Genomic DNA, 19,905 nt, shown 5'->3' on the forward strand with positions numbered 1-19,905 from the left:
AGGCAAGAAAAGAACAGTTGTTAAAAATATGCTTGTTGCGTCACAATTTCTTGCTATGGTAATAATGCATTGGTAGCTGCTACAGTATGTCTTTCAAAATTCACATATGTGCTGACTTCCCTGTCATTCAATACTTTAAAAGGTGCGTCTGTATTCATGCAACACAATATGATGCACATTCCTTACTTGATCTTCTCCTCCAGAGCAGGGGATCAGAAGCATCAACAGTCAGCAAAAGATTGCTTACATATAAGAAGTTTGTATCATAATCACAGATTTGAACCTAATGTATATAGTAACTTGCACCAATGTCTTTTACCATAGCTTTAGATGGATCTTTGTGAATAAAATTAGGTAAAGAGAAACAGTAAAAACTATTCAGATGGACTCTACCAGTTTCTGAGGAATATTAAGTCAATCACATTATAATTGAATGAGTAAATAGTTTTGTTGATCAAACGACTGGAGTACTTACCATTGAAACTGATAGTGATTCATTTTAATTAATAAGCATATATATATATATACATTTACATGTACACACTCATACACACATGATAGGGCTTCCACATTTTCTGTGCACCAAATTTCATCACAAAACATGGATCATGGTTTCAGCTTTCAATTCCATAGAACCTGAAACCATATTGTTATGAAGCTAATTTATTAACTATGCTGTCATGACTGCATCATCTCTCTCTCTCTCCTCTCTCTCTCTCTCTCTCTCTCTCTCTCTCTCTCTCTCTCTCTCTCTCTCCCTCTCCCTCTCTCTCTCTCTCTCTCTTTCTTTCTTTCTTTCTCTCTCTCACACTCTCTCTCATACACACTTACACTCTCATTCATATTAATGCCTGTTTTTGTGTCTCATTATACAGAAATAATAAAATAGTCAAGCATTAATTGAAAGATTACTCAATATATTTATGTAGATTATCACATTCTATTTTAACAAGGTAAAGATTGACAGTTTTAGTTCAGTTATGTAATGTTTTTTTGGTTTTCCAAGATTATATATTTTTTGCTTTATGTTGTGGGTGGAGCACAGTGGTTTCAAATAGGTATAGGTTTTTTTGTGACATAAAGTAACATCATTATTTTAATTGGATAAGTAGAAATAAATTCTAGGGGAAAGAACAGACAGTAAAATAAGGAGGAAGAGAAAAGTAAAGGGAGTAGTAAACATGTATGTTGGCAGTAGGAAGGAACAGGAGGATAAGGAAGATACTGTTCTGGTTGTGTGCCTTTCTTTATTTCAAGTTACATAGCTATCATCTGCTTAAAATAAGTTATGTATAGTATAGGAAATTAAGAAATGTGTTTATATTCTTGTGTGGGTTCTCTCAAACATGTATGTAAGCATAGGTGTTAGTGATTAGATTTGTATGGCATGACATGAAACATCAAGTTTTGTGGTTTGTGTTGAACGGTCATGTTCAAGCATACTTCAATCAAAGATGAAGTATCCTCCCTTGCTATTTTCTATATTGTTAAAGTAACTCTTTCTCTATTGCAAATTCATTCCAGGCAAATGATAGGTTCCAAGCATAAGTAACATGCCCTCATCGAAGGGTGCAGGCTGTCCAAGATTATATATTTCTTGCTTTATATTGTGGGTGAAGCACAGGTTGTTTACGGAGATTACACTATTGACACAAGCAAAATGTATAGTTGGGTGAAAAAGTTTAAAGAAGGGAGCATTGTCTATATATAACAACACAGCTTTCCTGCATCCTAGTTTTGAATGATATCTTTTAATACTTCAGTATTTCTGCTTCAATGGCTAGAATATACAGGAGTGGTGAAAGAGGACACCCTCAATGGAACAACTATGTGGAATGACCAGTGAGCAGATGCTACTCTTCAGTGAAGCTATCCTGCCTATGAAAAGGGATTGAAACTGATAGTACTGAGAAGCATTCCTAATTACTGATGGTAGACCTTACAAAAACTTTGGATTGATCTAGAGCCCACCATAATCATATTTATCTACCTCAACTATGTTGTATTACTTGTGGAGATTGTTGTGCCTGGAATTCTGCAAGTTGGCATCCCTAGCCAACCTGCCAATGACAAGCTCCTACTTTTTCTTCATTTGGCTAAAATTTTAAAATACTGCTTTTATATATTGGAAATTTTTAATGATGCCTCTCTTGTTCATGCCTTTTACCCCCAGTGCTACCATTCCCCAGCTAACACCATTAGGAATGCTCTTATTTTTGTGTCAATTTCAATAAATGTCTGCCAATCAGGAAGTGAACAAGTCTAATGTGCATCCATAAAGCTCAAAGGACACACAACATAAGCCAGGTGACATAACCTTCATACAACCATGCACTGCTACTATATTTCATATGCTTTTATAGGTTTTTCATAACTCCCCATATTTTTTCCTGAGTAGTAGAAACAATAGAATGCTGGACTAAAAAAAATCTGTACTAGGCTATTACAGTAGTTAGTCATTCCCTTTACATTCTGAATCAAAATTCCATTGAGATCAATTATACTTCCTATCCTTCCAGGGTTGCTATAAACTCCTATCAGTTGAGCGATAAGTAATTAAAGGACATATTTCACCCAAAACCTGTGACCAGTAGTATATTCATTAAACACTTTAATTGAAAATTATTCTTAGGTGTGTACTCTTACATATCAGTGGATTATTGTAAAAAGAAAGCCTACTTTTATATATATTTGTTTATTGTAATGGCTTGGTCTGGAGTAACAAGAGAATTCCAGAGAGCTGATGTTTTAAAGATTGGCATTTTGGTCAGTACAGGAATAGGTTAAGAGTAGACACATAAGGATAATAAGCAGAGTGATGATTTGAGTGTAACTGGGTAGAGATTGTATGAGTCCAGCTAGCTACAAGAAACAGAAGCTATTGTAGTAATGGTAGATAAGGCTATATTGCTACATGACAGCCCTCTTATTTTCTCACCAATAGTATTTTTAATTGTGTGAAACTAAATTCTGAAATACCAATTAAGTTTTCAGATACATTATTTAACATACACATAGTTATATTAATTATGTTAATATAAATGACTCTTTATCTCAGTTTCATGCTGTGTCTTTTTCTGTTAGATATCTCAATTGCATTTTCATATGAAATCTTAATACTTTTAATTATAGGAATTCAATACTTTTTCAGTAGAAATGATACACATATCAAAATTCAGTGTGTTTTGTTTCTAACCATAAAGTTCAGTGGGAATCAATGGAAGTTTTTTAACATTTTATACTACAGAGTTAGCAACAGGATAAACTATATTTCCTATACACATAAAATGAAAAGAAAGACTTATCATTTACCATTCATTCGCTTTAGTGTTTTATTGCATGTTTAATATCTCTTATTCATAGGTTTTTTTATTACAAAAATCTAATCAGCAACAGATTTTTTTTAAATAACAGGAAAATAATTATGAATTTCCTTGTATTTTGTTCATCAGTATTATTATTATTATTATTATTATTATTATTATTATTATTATTATTATTATTATTATTTGCAGTGTCATTTGTTTTGTTGTGTTTCTAAATCAGTAATCAAGAAGTTCTTGATAATTCAATTGAATATATTTCAATAGTAATATGGCACAACAAGTAGGAATGCATATATCTTTTTGCTTTGATTTGATAACAAAATTTTCTGTTTTGCAATAACTCAAAATTTCAGTGGAAACATCTGGTTAGTTTTACCAAATATTTATTCATTGAGATGGTGAGCTATGAAGGTGCTCTCTTTTGCAAAGAATTTTCTTCTAGAAACTGTAACTAGCATTTAAATAGTGATGCTATGTTTCTAGTTAGTGTGTCTAGAACTAATGATCGTAGGGAGGTACTACATTTTAGAGATTAATCTTTCTCTAAGATAATAATGATTGACGTATTTCTGCTATGTTGGCATCTTCCTTAAACATTCAAATAATTTTTGCATCCTGTTTGAAAGACCATCAAACAGTATAGAATTTATTCCATATATTTTTTATTCATGTTCTTTTTATTTTTAATTTTCCCTGCCCACTTTTATGTTTATATACTCATCAGTTCATTGTGGCAAATTACTTTCAATATCTAAACGTTTCAATGCTGTGACACTCATCAACACATGCTACTTATATAGCTCAATTAAGTCTAAAACAAGAAGAGATGCATATTCCTACATACTCTTTATGTATTAAAATACCTTCAACTTAGCATGTGTTCCAAAATGGACTGTAGACTGTACCTATGCTTTTACATGATTTAATTTCAGATATAATTCTCAGTGAGCAGCAATGCCAGCTACATGTTATTAGTTCTATTCTTTGTTTTCTTGATTACTTCCTCTTATGAATACATGCTTTGAAAAGGATACTGGATATTTGTCTATGTTTTGCCATTTTCAACCCACTTGCACCTCCAAGTGTACCTCTATCAGCTATTCATTTTAGCATGATTCTATACTGACTTTATAAGTATTACCATCAATAAGAATTTAGTAATTTCCATTTACTGATTCATCTACTTTGCCCTTTTTTGTATTAGATGAAGAGTAGTGGACAAGAATAGACTGTCCATAAGCAGTCCAATGATCAAAAGCAACAAATACACAAACAAGTATAAAAAATTATACTCGTTTTGATGGGTTGAAAAAAAACATTGTGTTCATACATACATAAATAGATGCATATGTATGTATGTATGTATTTAATGTCCACTTTCCATATTGACATGGGATGGACAGTTTGGCAGGAGCTGGCTAAGCAGATGACTGTGCCAAACTTCAGCATTTGTTTTGACATGGTTTTTATGACTGGATGCTCTTCTTAACACCAACCACCCCACAGAGTGAAATGAGTGCTTTTTCACTTGGTACCAGCACAGGCAAGGTCAGTTTTGGCATAGTTTTTACAGCTGGATGCCCTTTCAAATGCCAAGCACTTTACAGTGTGGACTGGATGCTTTTTACATATATACATTAAAATGTATTTTACATACTATATCTTATTTATTTATTGGTTTTTGCAATCTGTGGAAAATAATGGATCGGTCACTGGCCTATTGCATTTATGACTGAAAATGACATAGAGATGTTAACAGTTTTATGCTTTCTCATTGATGTTTATAGCCTTTACCAATAAACACTACAAAGAGAACTATCTATTTGTTTGTCTGTTCACTACCTACCTTCTGTAGTAGTAGAAGCAGTGTTTTATATCTGTTTTCAGTGCTGGTATTTGATGGACAGTTTGACAGAGTCCAGTGGATCAAAGGCTCATATCTTACTCCAGTAGCTCAGTTTTGACACTTTACATAATGCACTGTGTGCATTTTATCATTGCACAGTCACTAGAAAGTGTTTGCTCTCAGCAAAACTAATGAACCCCCTTGAGCCCTGTATTGTCACTGGTTGATTCAATTTATCATGCACTTATAAATTGTAGTGGGTGCTTTTTCCATGGCACCAGCACTAACAGGTTGCCTTGTAGCTCACAAGGTGAAAGAGAGCCCCCATGACTGAAAGATTGGAAGTTGAAATACAATGGAAGAAACAGTTTTATTGTTGTTTGAGGATGATAGTGGAGAGAGTAACAGATAATGAGGAATAATGGATGAGACAAGGAAAAGGGGAAGAGAAAATGTAATATCTGAGTTAGTGTGAAAAAGTGGGGTAACAAAATAGCAAGGGTGATGGGATGGGTTGAGTAGGAGTGGCCAGCGTCTCTCAAATCATATCATCTTCATCATCATTTAATGTCTGCTTTCCATGCTGGCATGGGTTAGACGGTTTGACTGAAACTGGTAACCTGGAGAGCTGCACCAAGTTCCAGTCTGACTTGGCATGGTTTTTACAGCTGGATGCCTTTCCTAATGCCAACCACTCCTAGAGAGTAATGGATGCTTTTTACATGCCACTAGCACAAGTGCCAGTTATGTGATACCTGCATTGGTCACAACTATGATTTCACTTGACTTCTCAAGCATAGTGTATTGCCAAAAGTCCCAGTCACTCATCACCTCCGTGAGGCCCAACATTCGAAGGGTGTTTTTTATGTGTCACTGGCATAGGATGCCTGTTATATGACATGGCATCAGCCACGATTATAGTATCACTTGGCTTGATGGATCTTCTCAAGCATGGCATATCACCAAAAGTTTCAGTCATTTGTCATTGCCTCTGTGAGGTCAAACACTCAAAGATCGTGCTTCACCACCTTGTCCCATGTCTTCCTGGGTCAACCTTTTCCACAGGTTCCCTTCACAGTTAGAGATCAGCACATTTTTACACAGCTGTTCTCTATATGCATCACATAACCATACCTGCACACTTGTCTCTCTTATACACTACGTCTGATGCCTCTTATGCCCAGCTTTTTTCTCAAGATGCTTACACTTTGTTGTATATACACACTGACATTTTATATCCAACAAAGCATACTAGCTTCATTTCTTTCAATTCTACACATACCCTCAGCAATCACAGCCCATGTTTCATGGCCATGAGCCAGCGCTCTTGCACATCATATATATATATATATATATATATATATATATATATATATATATATATATATATATATATCCTCCTCATCATCATTTTCCACCTGCTTTTCATGCCTGCATGGGTTGAATGGTTCCTCATGAACTGAGTTATTTTTTTATTGAAGTTACTCAAGTATATTGTTGAGAGAGGGTGGTAAGGTAGAGACTAACAGAGACAGTGTTAGGGAAATGGTCAGCGGAGAAAAATGCAATGTCAGAGGAAATCAGAGAAATTCAGAAAGTGATATGAATGATGGTGTGGATTGAGTAGGAAATGCATTGCTACCCATGTTATGAGTGGGAAGAGTGGTGCACGAAAGAGAAATAAGATGATGATGGATACGATGACAGAGAGCCAGAGTATGTCCTCAAGGTAACATATCTAAAAGAGCATGGTAACAGAAGAACCAGGGAAGGTTAGAGTGACAGAGACAGAGAGAGAGAGAGATAACTAGACAGGCACAGGTATGGCCATGTGGTTCATTAGTTAATTTCCAAACCATATGGGTTAGGATTCATTGCCACTGCGTAGATACATTTGGCTGCTATCCTCTACTATAATCACAGGTTAATCAATACATTGTAGGTGAGATTTAGTAGAAAGAAACTGGTAGAAGCCCATAGTATGTGTGCGTCTCTACCTATGCATGTGTGTGTGTGCGTATATGTGTTTGCATATTGTCCGTGCCCAGACATAAGCATGGTAATTATAAACAAAAGTCACTATCATACAAATAGTGTGAGTTGTTTACAGTCCTCTACAAAAGCATGTATGACTATTGAGCTGTTCCTTGTTGGAAGGACAGGACAAAATATTACCTAACTTGCAAACAGGCAAGGGTTGATGATAGGATAAGCATTTGCCTGGAGAAAAATTTGCTTCAACAAGAGCAAGAATTAAAATGATAATGATGATGATATATATGTATCATCTAAAATGTCTGAACTTTATTTCTTGTAAATTCTGTGCTTCCTTTAATTACCTCAAGATTAATTTAATTTGTTATTATATTTTCATTAAAATTTAATTCCTTGGATAGTCATAAAATTTTGATTTCATTTGACTGAGTCCAAGGTCATTCCCTGCAGGATAAGTCTGTAGTAGAACAAAATGACTTCAAAGTGCTTTTATTATTTTATTGTTAGTTTGGATGATGAGAAACTAGTCACCTCTGTGGGACATTAAATTTGAAATTTTGTCGGACTCTAATATATTGAATACATTTTTATGCTTTATTGTATAAAAGAATATTTCAGACTGTTTTAATTTTTAAATCTAAAAATTATTTAATTTCTTTTGCTTAGATATTCCGCTGTGAGGAAGAGGGATGTCGTTATACTTGTATCCGTCGTATGAGTCTGATTCAGCACAAGTCCAAGCATGTCAAGGAAAAGCAATATTCCTGTGAGTACTGTGGAAAAAGGATGAAAACAGCAGTGTAAGTATAGTATATCAGTAATGTTTCTATTATTTGTTATCATAGTATTCATTCTCTTTGTTTTCACCCTCTTTTTTATTTATTTATTTATATTTAGTATCTTGCATTCTATTTATTGCTAACATTTCTTTCTGAACTCTTCTTTCAGATTTCAAACTTCAATTATTATTTTCCCATTAATTCAGTGATGATGTCTGATTTAAATTTTATTATAATGGTTTTATTTATTTATTTCTTTTATTTTATTTATTATACATATATTATACATATATTACATATATTTATTATACATATATTATACATATATTATACATATATTACATATATTTATTATACATATATTATACATATATTATACATATATTTATTATACATATGCCGGTGGCACATAAAAGCACCCACTACACTCTCGGAGTGGTTGGCGTTAGAAACTCTGTAGAAACTCTACCAAATCAGATTGGATCCTGGTGTAGCCATCTGGTTCACAAGTCCTCAGTCAAATTGTCCAACCCATGCTAACATGGAAAGTGGACGTTAAATGATGATGATGATGATGACTATGTATTAGATAGTAGTGCTTACTCATCATGGGATCCTTTTTGAGGCAATATTTTACACCTGATGCCATTCATATATCTACCTGCTTTGTCACCTTGTATGAAAAGCAGAAAAAAAGTGTATTTATTCTAACTTGAGACTCACATAATGAGAAGGCAAATAGGTAGAAGAAATGGATAGAAGTAAAAGATATGAAGGTTAATAATGGAACGATAGTGATGGCAAGTGGTAAAGAATGTAATGTGATAGAAAGAATAAGGAAGTAGTTATTTGCTGTATGCAGAAAGGGTATTGCAGTACAATCAATTAGATGCACAGAATTCATTGGCTGGGAGGCATTGGAAATGTAGTAGAGAGAAGGTTAGTATCTAACATGGATCTAATTTTAACTGTAAGATGTCTAAAGAAGTAATGGCAAGTGAAGAGAGAGTGGATCTGGATTTTAGAAATATGAAGAGGGAATGTGTATAAATATTTCTTACCTAAGATGTTGTTGAATGGAGTAGGTGGATCAAATTTAGTAATGGTAGATAGAGCAATGTGCATATAAGATTTTCCAAGGCTGAATGATTTATTAATGGGAAGTATCACATGCTTGTGAAGTCTGTAACTTAAGGTAGTGAAACAGGAATATTAAACAGTAGGGTTGGTTGGAAAGAATAGAAATGAGAATAGTTTGATGGAGGAATAGAATATTATGGAAAGAAAGGAAGACAAACAATGACTTGCAGAGACTGACAGGAATAAAGCTAGTGATAGTTGTTTTGAAGAAAAATGGGATGATAAAATGTGCTGAAGAAGGATGAAGTAACTGAGTGAGTGGAATGATGGAAATTAACGTGGAAGGAAGTAGAAGGAGGAAACTGAAAAAGGTATAGAAAAAGAAATTATGGAGAAGGAAATATCAATAAAAGGACTGGTAAAAAAGGATGTAAAGAATAAAGCAAAATGGGAAAGACTGACATGGGACCTCTGCAAGGCGAGCATTTGCTTTAACAGAGATAATAGCCTTAAACCATTTATTGTTGTTGTAGTGTTTACCAAGGTATTTTGCTCAGCTAAAATATCAATGAAGTTTTGCATTTTTCTTTTTCTTTTTGTCTGCGTTAGTTACTTTTTACAAGTTATGACTATTAAAGCTACAAAGATGCCAATTTATCATTCTTCTTATTCACCTTTTCAATTTTCCTTTTTGTAATTAGGATGCTAAGCACTTCTTATTTGTTAATTTAGCTACAAGAGAAGTGAATAGCACCCTTGACTTTTGCAGGTGTTCACAGACTGGTAAAGTTACTGTATATTAGTAACAGTCTACATATAGTAATAAGAACAAGCCTAATCATAATTTCAAGTTAATTATCTATATAAATAAATGTGAAATTCTGTGTGTGTCTGCATGGCTTCCTGGCTTATAGACAAAGGAGATAACTCTCTCTAGAGCCTCTCAACCAAAAAATGCAATGTATACATATATATATTTATACAAATAAATGCAAATTTCTACATCACTTCCTGACTAATAGACTCAAACCCCAGGGCTGAGTCTATACAAATGGTTTTTATTTGGAATCTGGGTAACCCAGAGAGTGTTTCTATGCTACTTTGATCCACCAATCTGTGGCACAAATTCAGCCCACCTTATAACACCTTTAGGTCTTACAGGCAGCAAAATGTGAACTAAGAAGTGTAACAGTGGAAGCAGAAGTATAGAGAGCAAGCAGCAGGATATTGATTGGAAAATACAATACTTGACTTATTCAAAAATCAGCAGACATGCAGTGAGAATAATTAACATTTTTGTACTCCATTAACTTTTATTCAGTACAGTAAAGAACTTCTCATGTTAGTTGTTATAAATCAAATCCTTTCCCTCCAAACGAAATCCATAGAACATGAAATAATAGCACATTTCCTCATGTTTAGTGTATTCTCCAAAAAGAAAATGTTCTTTTATATAATGTGTCAAGCAGGTATTAGAAGTCAAATTAAAATGAGTAAACAGTCAAAATTTTATTTTTCATTGAAATGACATTTGGAATGTTGTACATATCAATATAAGAGTAGAAAAATCGCAAAGATTAATAGTGAGGAGAAATGGTATTTTGAAAAGTAAGTGAAAAATGCCAGAATAGCAAAAACATGGGTTCCTGCAAAAAGATCCTGTGAGGATCCGGTTAAAAAATATCTTGTGGAGATCTGGTTAAAAAAGATTCCGTGAAGATCTGGTTAAAAAAGATCCCATGAAGATCTGGTTAAAAAAAGATCCCATGAAGATCTGGTTATAAAAAGATCCTGTGAAGTTTTGGCTCAACATGACCTGGTGAAGTTTTTGATTGGACAAATCCCCAAAAGTCTGCATTACTAAGTTTTGACTTGATAAATTTTTGCATGATAAATCTTATTTATTCAAATTTATTCAAAGAATTAATGATGTTGTGCCATGTCTTCTTTTTTATAGGTTCTTAAATTTTTACAATCTTTAGGCTGAAGGTTCAGTAACCCTCTGTTGAAGCTAGACTAAAAGTTTTCCTGGAAGGTGGCTTCTTGGCTGATATTTTTAAAACCCACTTTTTTTTCCAGTTGTCTATTAATTATTTATTTTATATCACATGATTATCATTATGAGTCTTCTCTCTTTTAACAATATAGATTAAAATAAAATCTCTTATTTCCATTGAAATTCCATGTTCCTGACAATACTTTTATGAAATGTTTTTTGAATAGTGGAATGAGGGATGATGTAAGTAGCAAAAAAAAAAAGAAATGTTAAATGTTTAATCAAATTATGATCATATGATCCATTTCAAGCAACAGTCTTTTTCCAATGGTTTCTAATATAATATGCCTTCTCAATAAAACTCTTTAAGTTGAACAGTTACAGATCCAGTAAAAGTACTTAATTTTTTTAGTATTCAATCTTTTATTATGGATATAAACTCATAATACTTGGAACAGTGATGATCTGCTGACAAAGTGTCAAGTGAATATGGAACAACACTGCAACATATTCCAACTCTCTAAGCTTTAGTGCTATTAATTGAAAAGTGTAGTGTCTGGCATGATCATTGGAATAATATTGGTTGTTTACTATTAACCAATACAAGCTGTTTGAGAGCTAATTGTGAATGTCTTTGTGTAATCAATTGGCAGTGTAACTGGGCCTTAATTATTACCTCAGATTCCCAAAATGAGAAATTGACAATCCCTCATGTCCACCAAGCTGTAACTATAAACGTTTTTCTTTGGGAAGCAGGTGTGTTGTGTACAGTAGCCTAACTTTCTTCAGACATCTTTCTGTCATTTTATAATACCACTTTTCATCACAGGTCACGATATATTTCAAAATCAGATCCCTGTCACAGTGAATGACAAGCATTAAATAGATCTGAAGATGATTATGATTTCATTCAGTTCATCTTGGATCTATTTCTGTAACTTTTTAAATCTTTCATATTGCCTTGAGATGCTATGCTTTGACGTGGGTACTGTAAAAGTGCCAAAGTCTTTAACAAGTGCTTGAATCATTGTTCTTGAATAGTTTTCCATTTCTTTTGCCAAGTCTTCAACATTAAGAACAGGTTTAGACTTCCCTTGTATTAATTTCCAGAACTAAACTTGCTAAGCAAATGTGGAACAGTTTACACTGTTCTCTCCAAACACTGAACCAATGTTAGCATCTTGAGTAGATTTATACCCTAATTTAAACTCGTATATGAACATTATTGTAAATTCTTCAGTAGGCACTACTGCTGTTAGGAGCCCAAAAACTTTCAATAATAGCATAATTAATGCTATTGATCATGATGAATGTTTCATAATTAGTGTCATTCAACATAATGTAAAAACAAAAAGACATTTCAGGAATAACAGCCCTCCAAGGAGACAATTTTCTTCTCAGTCCTAACTTTTAAGTACTTTCTATTTGAAGGACTTTCATTATTCAGTTTTCCTTCTTTCATGACACCATTATTGGTAGTATTGGACGGCACTGAACCTAACTATAAAATTTTAATTCTATTTACAACTTGGTACTATGATTAAATTTTTATTGGCTCTTCTAAAATTGTATGCATTTATCCAACATTCTACTTTTCTAAAAATTTGGATTTAATTTCACCCTTACATATTGTGTAAATTGAAAGAAACCACATTATTTAGTTTTCTTTTGGTGGTGTTTATAAGTTTTCTTTTCAGAACAGTGAAAAAGAAAAATATTTCCAAAAACTTTGTTAATTTCAGGATAAATGAGACAAGTCCTTGAAGATCATGTTTTGAAATATTGTTAGTCATTCACCAGTACCTATTAAGACACAATCAGATCACATTTGTAATATTCTGATTTTGTTCTACAGTTTCTTGTATGAGTTTTACATATCTAATATGAGCATTTCTATTAAATTAGTGTCATTTCTTGTATGTATTTAATTCAAATATCTTTATGTGTATTTTCTCAATTAATTTGTCAATAGTAATTTATCTTTATATAACAAAGCAAATAAATTGCTATAGATTAGTTTGAAAAGGATCTAATTTGTAATTTAATTTTAGAATGTTATTTCTGTTTAAATTGAACTGCTATTTCTTGTTATTTAATTTGTTAATACTGAAACAAAATAATGTGAATCAATTGACAATGACCATATTCTCTTTTTTATTTATCTTAAGTTTGTCTTTGTTGCACAGTCTTAGAGTCATAAGCCTATTATTGGATTCTAAGAGAATATCATTAAAGAAATATTTAGGAATTATGTAATTTTTAATTAACTTTTTTTATTATTATGTTACCATTAATTACATCAGCTCTTTCATAAAAAAAAACTGTTTCTTTCCTTTCTATTAATAACTTAGTATTATTTTAAGCATCTCTTTATCCAAGTAAACTTGAATTACAATAGTTTATAAATATGAATTGAATTAGCAGAGTTAATTAGAAATTTTTGTAGAAGTTGATTGAATAATTTTATCCATATTAATTAATCCATATTCATTAATTTACAAGCATATCTATATTAAAGTAATGAAATATTATAAAGTACAATTTTCTTTATTTGCAGAACCTTACGGAAACATGTCAGTAAAATTCACTTGAATATCCGTCCGTATTTGTGTCAAATGTGCGCTCAAGCATTTGGTGAGGATAGTGAGCTCCAATCTCATATCAAACAAAGACATACTTCTCATGATGAAAAAGATTTCTTTTGTCAGTTTTGTCCTTACGCTACTTCCAATAAGTACTCATATCAGAGTAAGTATATTTTCTTCCAAACAATTTTTCTTATGACATTTTATTATTCATTCATTTTGCCCTTCTGCAAGTACTACATCATCCCTGCCAAAGTAAGATATTATTATTCATTGTATTTAATAATAATAATTTATTGACCTTATGTTCATTTCAGTTGTTGAATATGCAGAGCTTAATATTCTAGTTTTAATTTTTGATCACTTAGTGTCTTTAGTACAGTAGAAGTAAAAAATAAGCTTTTCAAAAGCCAAATTTAAAACTTAATTTTTCAGTCCTTTTATTCATTTCTGTTGTAAGGCCTTATACCTATGAAAAAAAAAACATAATCAATGATTAATTAGTATATAAATTTATTTATAGCATTTGCTTTTTAGTTAATATTGGTTCTTTTGAAATAACTTAGAATATATCAAAACTGAGTTTCTTTAATTTACATCTACTCTAGTACTAAATAGGATGTCATGTAAATAAATATAAACATAGTTCGTGTTCCAGGGGTAGCCTTCAACTTTTCCCATCCAAGGGTTATTTTTTAACCCAATATTCTACACACTATTATTTCTAGCTTTATTTAGTTCTTGTTTCAGCATCAATAACACATTATTTAGAAACCTAGTATTCTAAGTTCCATCTGTTTCCATTTTCCTGTCTTGTTATTTGTTTTTCCATAATCTTCTGACAGTGACTTTTAGTGCATTGTATTTTACTTCTGAAACATATTAGCAAACATTTCACTGAATTCCATCTATTATCCTAGCAACATTTTTCTTGTCACTTTAGAATTATAAATAACAAAACATAATCTGTTTCTATAATACCCTGGTTTTTTGCATTGTTTCATTTTGTTTTGGATTATTTTTTACTCTTAAATACTTTTGTGTACTTTGAATAATGGGTTTGCAATCTAACAGGATTGGCCATCTTTCATAGTTTTATGGTCACTAGCATCTTAAAACATACTATAGTCACTTCATTCTTCCTTTCAAGGTTCAATATTTTTTATTCTTTATTGAAGAATTTGATAGTTCTCTTGGGCTGAATATGTTGCATATATTTTTTATTTCTCCCCAAAATATAGTCGAGTGGGATATTGAATTTTTTTGAATAGCACCACCCAATTACAATATTTTTAATATAGATGTATACAGGCCTCTGACATATACAGGTCTCTGGTCAGAAAAATATTTTTAAAATAATGATATATGTTGGTCTTTCATAAAATTAGTATACATAAAGTAATGACATATGCAGGTCTTTCATCAGAAAAGAAGTCTTAGAATAATGTCATCTTGATCAGATAAAAATGCTTAAAATAATGACAAATAAAGGTCTTTAACCATATATGAATTTAAGATTTATATTTTCAAATGTATGTCCCATTATAAAATATTTCAGAGTATTTCATTTAAAAAAAAAACAATCAGTGCAGTAAATTCTGAACTCCATATCTCCAAGATCTATTTGAACAATATGCTTTAAAAGCCATTAGGAATAACAGTAGCTGTTGTTTTATAAAACCAAATCATTGGTAAATTATTACAACAGCAAAACTGATCACTAGAAACAAGAAGCAAAAGGGTAATGAAATTAATGACCAGGAAATGAGGATGATTATGATGATTGTACTCAAGCTAATTAGGAAGCGAATTAACATATATCTAGGTACATAGGTTTTGTAATTTACTACAAAGAAAATATTTTCCATGACACAAAAAATTTACTTGGTTAATCTTGAAAAGTTATTTCATAGTAGAGTAGCTCTATTTGCAGAAAAACTTGCTGTACAAATATATGTATTATCAGATAACTGATAAATATTGCTGTCATCATCATTATTGGCAGTATTTTAACGTACATTATTTCATTGGTTTGCAATCAAGCAGATTTTCTTGCGACATGTTTTAATATCTCTAGGTTTTATTCAGATTTACCTATAACACCATAGTTATCCATCACTAGGTCACAATGTTTTTTTTTTCATTTCTTATCATCTATATAAGACAATTTAATGTAATTTAATGGGTAAAGAAAACTGTAGGATGAAATAAATGTTGTATGAAGATTTCAATACTAAAGAAACTGGACTAAAGTATGATTGTTACTGGTAATATATTCAATATAATATCTAACTTAGTATTCTCCAAAGATCTTGTCTTTATTTCCAGCTTTCCATCCTAGTTTTTAAATCCATAATGTGTGTTCTTATTCAGACATCTCATATAGAGAAAATCAAAAGTAATTTAAATCTTACAGTAACAGACTGATGTTTATATTTAAGATAAGATATTACAATGATAATGAAAATAATATCTGTGTATAAGGAATAGTTGGGAATTCAGGATAAGTAAAACTTGTAAGGAAATATAGTTGCTGCAGATAGAACATACTTACAATCAGCTGTGATAGAACAGCTGTGATAGGTCAGATGTGATAGAACATACTTACAATCAAAAGCATTCTAATCTTAACAAACCCATATTTTCAGATAGTATACCTTGCACAAATTATGTAGCATACCTTTCCTTTTTTAAAAGATGGTAGCCCATGATTTTGCAAGATATTTGGCTACTGATTTTGCAGATCAAACAACCATGTAGAGTCTCCTTCACTAGCTCAAAGAAAGTTAGTTTAGAAGAGGTAAATAGAGTACTACTATTTGCAGAAAAATTAATAAACTGACAAATAAACATGACTGTCCTAAGATAGATCATATATGTTGTCCTTTATCATCATCATCATTATCATTGTTGGTATTTTAACATATATCATTTCATGGACCTGCAATCTAGTATATTCACTCGCATCATATTCTAATGTTTCTACATTTTAAATAACTAATTTTTTCTAGTTTTCAGAAATCTTTCTGCATATCATTTATATCCCATTACCATGTCATAGCAATATTCTTCTTTATCAATCGTTCATTTAATTATTGCTGTCTCTTTTATATACATCAATTAATGCCTCTTAAACCTTCTTATAAACTTACAATGCTGATTTCATGAGTATTTCTGAAGGGATTTCCTAATCACATTTCATTACCATAGAGTTTTATAAAAGTTCATAAATGGTATAGTCAGTCACTAAACTGCTAGGAATGAAACCATATCAACTTCATTAAGAACAGCTGCAATAGCAGTGTGTGTTAAATCATCTATGTATTACTTATAATGACATGCATGAAATTAGTCTCATAACCTATAGTCATCACTTGAAGACTCTGTATTCATTACGTACACCTATCTGATGGTTTCTCAAAATGACATTTCATTTTTAAATGTATTTCACATATTTTTTCAGAATGTGTATATGTTTAATTCTCATTTCTAAATTAAATCAGAATATCTTGAATTAAAGCAATTTTAAAATTGCAATTTTAGGAGTAATGATAATTTGCATTTGAAATAATTCATGAATAATTTATTCATATAATCATTTTATAAGTAATACAGTTCATTTTATTTTCTGAAAGGTATTTGAATTTGAATGACAAATGAGATTTCATGTTTCAATTAAAATGGAAGTGAAGTTGTGACAAAATTAAACATTTCATATGTTAAAATATTGTAATTTGTTTTTAAATTTTGAATTCATAAAAAGAAAATCTATAATAAAACTTTTCGTTTTTTTATTTTTTATTTTTATGTTTCTTTATTTCAAATCTCTTGATTCAAGATACTTATTCATTTCTAAACAATATCGTTTCAGCGCACATGTACAGAGTGCATAAAACACGAGCCCCTGGGGATAATCGAGAGGAGTTCAAGTGTCCACATTGTGATTTTGTGACTATTTTTGGGCATCGTTACCGCATCCACATGAATAGTCACAATAACATTCGCCAGTATGTTTGTGAATTTTGCAGCAAGGCATTTGTGTCATCAAATAGTCTTCGTCGGCACAAACTCTGGTTGCATTCCTCAGAGAGTTTGTCCTGTCCATTTTGCACATATGAAACAAAAACAAAGCAAAGCTTAAGCGTTCATGTGCGTACCCAGCACACAATGAAAGGTGTGAAACCATACATGTGTCGCTATTGCGACTTCCGGTCAGCTACTGGTGGGAATTGCCGTAAACACATCATGAATAAACATAAAGGGCTTGAAGTTGAGTATGTTAAAGACACTACTCTGTTAGAAGCAGCTAAAGCTAGCCTTGATTCCATGGCCACTCAGTTCACTTCCATGTTCATGATGGATCACCCTGAAGATAGGTCAGTCAATTTCATTCAACAAAGAGATATTTCATCCATAAATTAAAAGGAAAGAAGATTTTAAAATTGTAGAAGAGCTGTAAGATTTATCATGTTTGGCCTTTTGGTTTTCACAGAGCAAGTTAACTTGATATGCTTGCTGATCACTGTTGTTTTGTAAATAAGAATAGCATTCAGTGTAAAAATAACAACACCAAAATTGGAACTTGTCATTGGCAATTTTTTTTTTTTTTTTTCATAATTAAGTATGCGTTTGTCTTAGTTTTAGCATATAAAGATAATTTTTTATTGATTTAATTCCATCAAATGTTACAAAAGGTTACACAAATATATCATGTTATGTCTACTACTAAGTATATTATGTATTGATATTTGTAGATGTATTGAAGAATATATATTTGTACTTTTACATTATTGTCTCAACTTTTTGTTGGTAGTTTTGTGAAGAAATTGCCTTTTGATCTCATTTATTTTTGTTTTGTTGTTGCTCTGGATGGTTATGGGAAAATATAAATATTTTTTAAATCTTAGGCAACTATAAATCATATACATACATCATATATATATATATATATTTATATATATATATCGTATCCATACATACATATACGCATATATATAAGTATATATATATATATATATATATATATATATATATATATATATATATATATATATATATATACACATATATATATATACACATGTATATATTTATACATATATATATATATATATATATATATATATATATATATACACACACATATATATATGCACATGTATATATATATATATATATATATACATGCATATATATATGCATGTACATGTATGTACATACATACATACATATATCATATATGTTGCATGCTTGATACATAACATCTTGCCACCAGATAGTAGAGAATATGAACATTATTAAATTTTGGAGTTTATAAATGTAGCAAAAATTGACTATTGCAAAATCAAATTCTCATTATTATCTTTTTTTTCTTTTTTTTTTGTGTGTGTATTTATTAAGCTCAGCTTAATACTTACACATGAATTTTCATTGATATTGCTTCTATGTTGTTGGAATATCCACATTGTTTTGAAAATAAATTTACTATTTAGCATATAGTTTTGAGCAATATTTTATTTTAATTTATTAAGTCTAATAATACAATATATCTAGTGGAAATTGTTTCTTCAGTTGATGACATTTTGTTTTCCTTATAAAATTATTTGATTACCAAACTGTGTAAAAAAATACATTTTATGGTTAAATTGATTGACTTCATTGTAGAATTATAATAGTTTCAGATATATTCTACAGTCATTTTCATGACTTTCGGTTTTTCAAATTTGGAATAAAGGTACTTTAGCTTAAGACACAAATTCTTCATTAATAATTCAAAGGATATTAAAACAATTTCTACACTATTTATTTGCTTTTATTTTATTTTTTTTTTTTTTACATGTATACTTTCTACTTTTAATACTTTCAAATGTAAGGTATGATTTAAAACATTTTAATGTTAGATGATTAATATGTTAGATGAATTTTATTTGCTATACAGATTAGAACAGTTCTGCAAATATATTTATGGAGTATATCATACTCTAGTAATTAAATAGAAGTAATTTTTCTTTACTTTTTTTTTTTTTTTTTTTTTAGAAAAAGAGAATACACTACTCTTATAGTAAAATCAGTTTTGATGAACTTGTCAAGTTTATCAAATAAATATTATCGTTTTATTAACTATCTATTTTCTTTCCCATTGTGCCATACAATTAATGATAATTGACAAATTTTAAGATCTGAGGATATTTCAATGTTGCTTCTTCCATCAGTTTTGGATTTTTGATTGCTGTATTGGTTTTTCAATGTAAGCTTTGTTAATACATTTGCTATAAGTAATTGATTCTTGTTTTAAGTT

At 30.9% G+C, this 19,905-nt stretch overlaps 1 protein-coding gene across 2 annotated transcripts in view; it reads left to right on the forward strand.

Annotated features, from left to right (window-relative positions):
* Window positions 1-18,392, forward strand: part of LOC106881251 (uncharacterized) — a 247,435-nt gene extending 229,043 nt beyond the window's left edge. Inside the window, exons 5-7 of one of the 2 annotated variants that reach the window (XM_052967047.2) lie at window positions 7,834-7,967; window positions 13,580-13,770; window positions 17,479-18,161. In XM_052967047.2, coding sequence (XP_052823007.1) covers window positions 7,834-7,967; window positions 13,580-13,770; window positions 17,479-18,029 — 876 coding nt within the window. In that variant the 3' untranslated portion in view covers window positions 18,030-18,161. Of the gene's footprint in view, window positions 1-7,833; window positions 7,968-13,579; window positions 13,771-17,478 lie in introns of both variants that reach the window. The other variant, XM_052967046.2, reaches the window with a different exon arrangement.
* The last annotated feature ends 1,513 nt before the right edge of the window (window positions 18,393-19,905 follow it).

The sequence above is a fragment of the Octopus bimaculoides genome, chromosome 4 (assembly GCF_046866305.1).
Source record: "Octopus bimaculoides isolate indiv1 chromosome 4, ASM4686630v1, whole genome shotgun sequence".
NCBI classification, from domain to species: domain Eukaryota; kingdom Metazoa; phylum Mollusca; class Cephalopoda; order Octopoda; family Octopodidae; genus Octopus; species Octopus bimaculoides.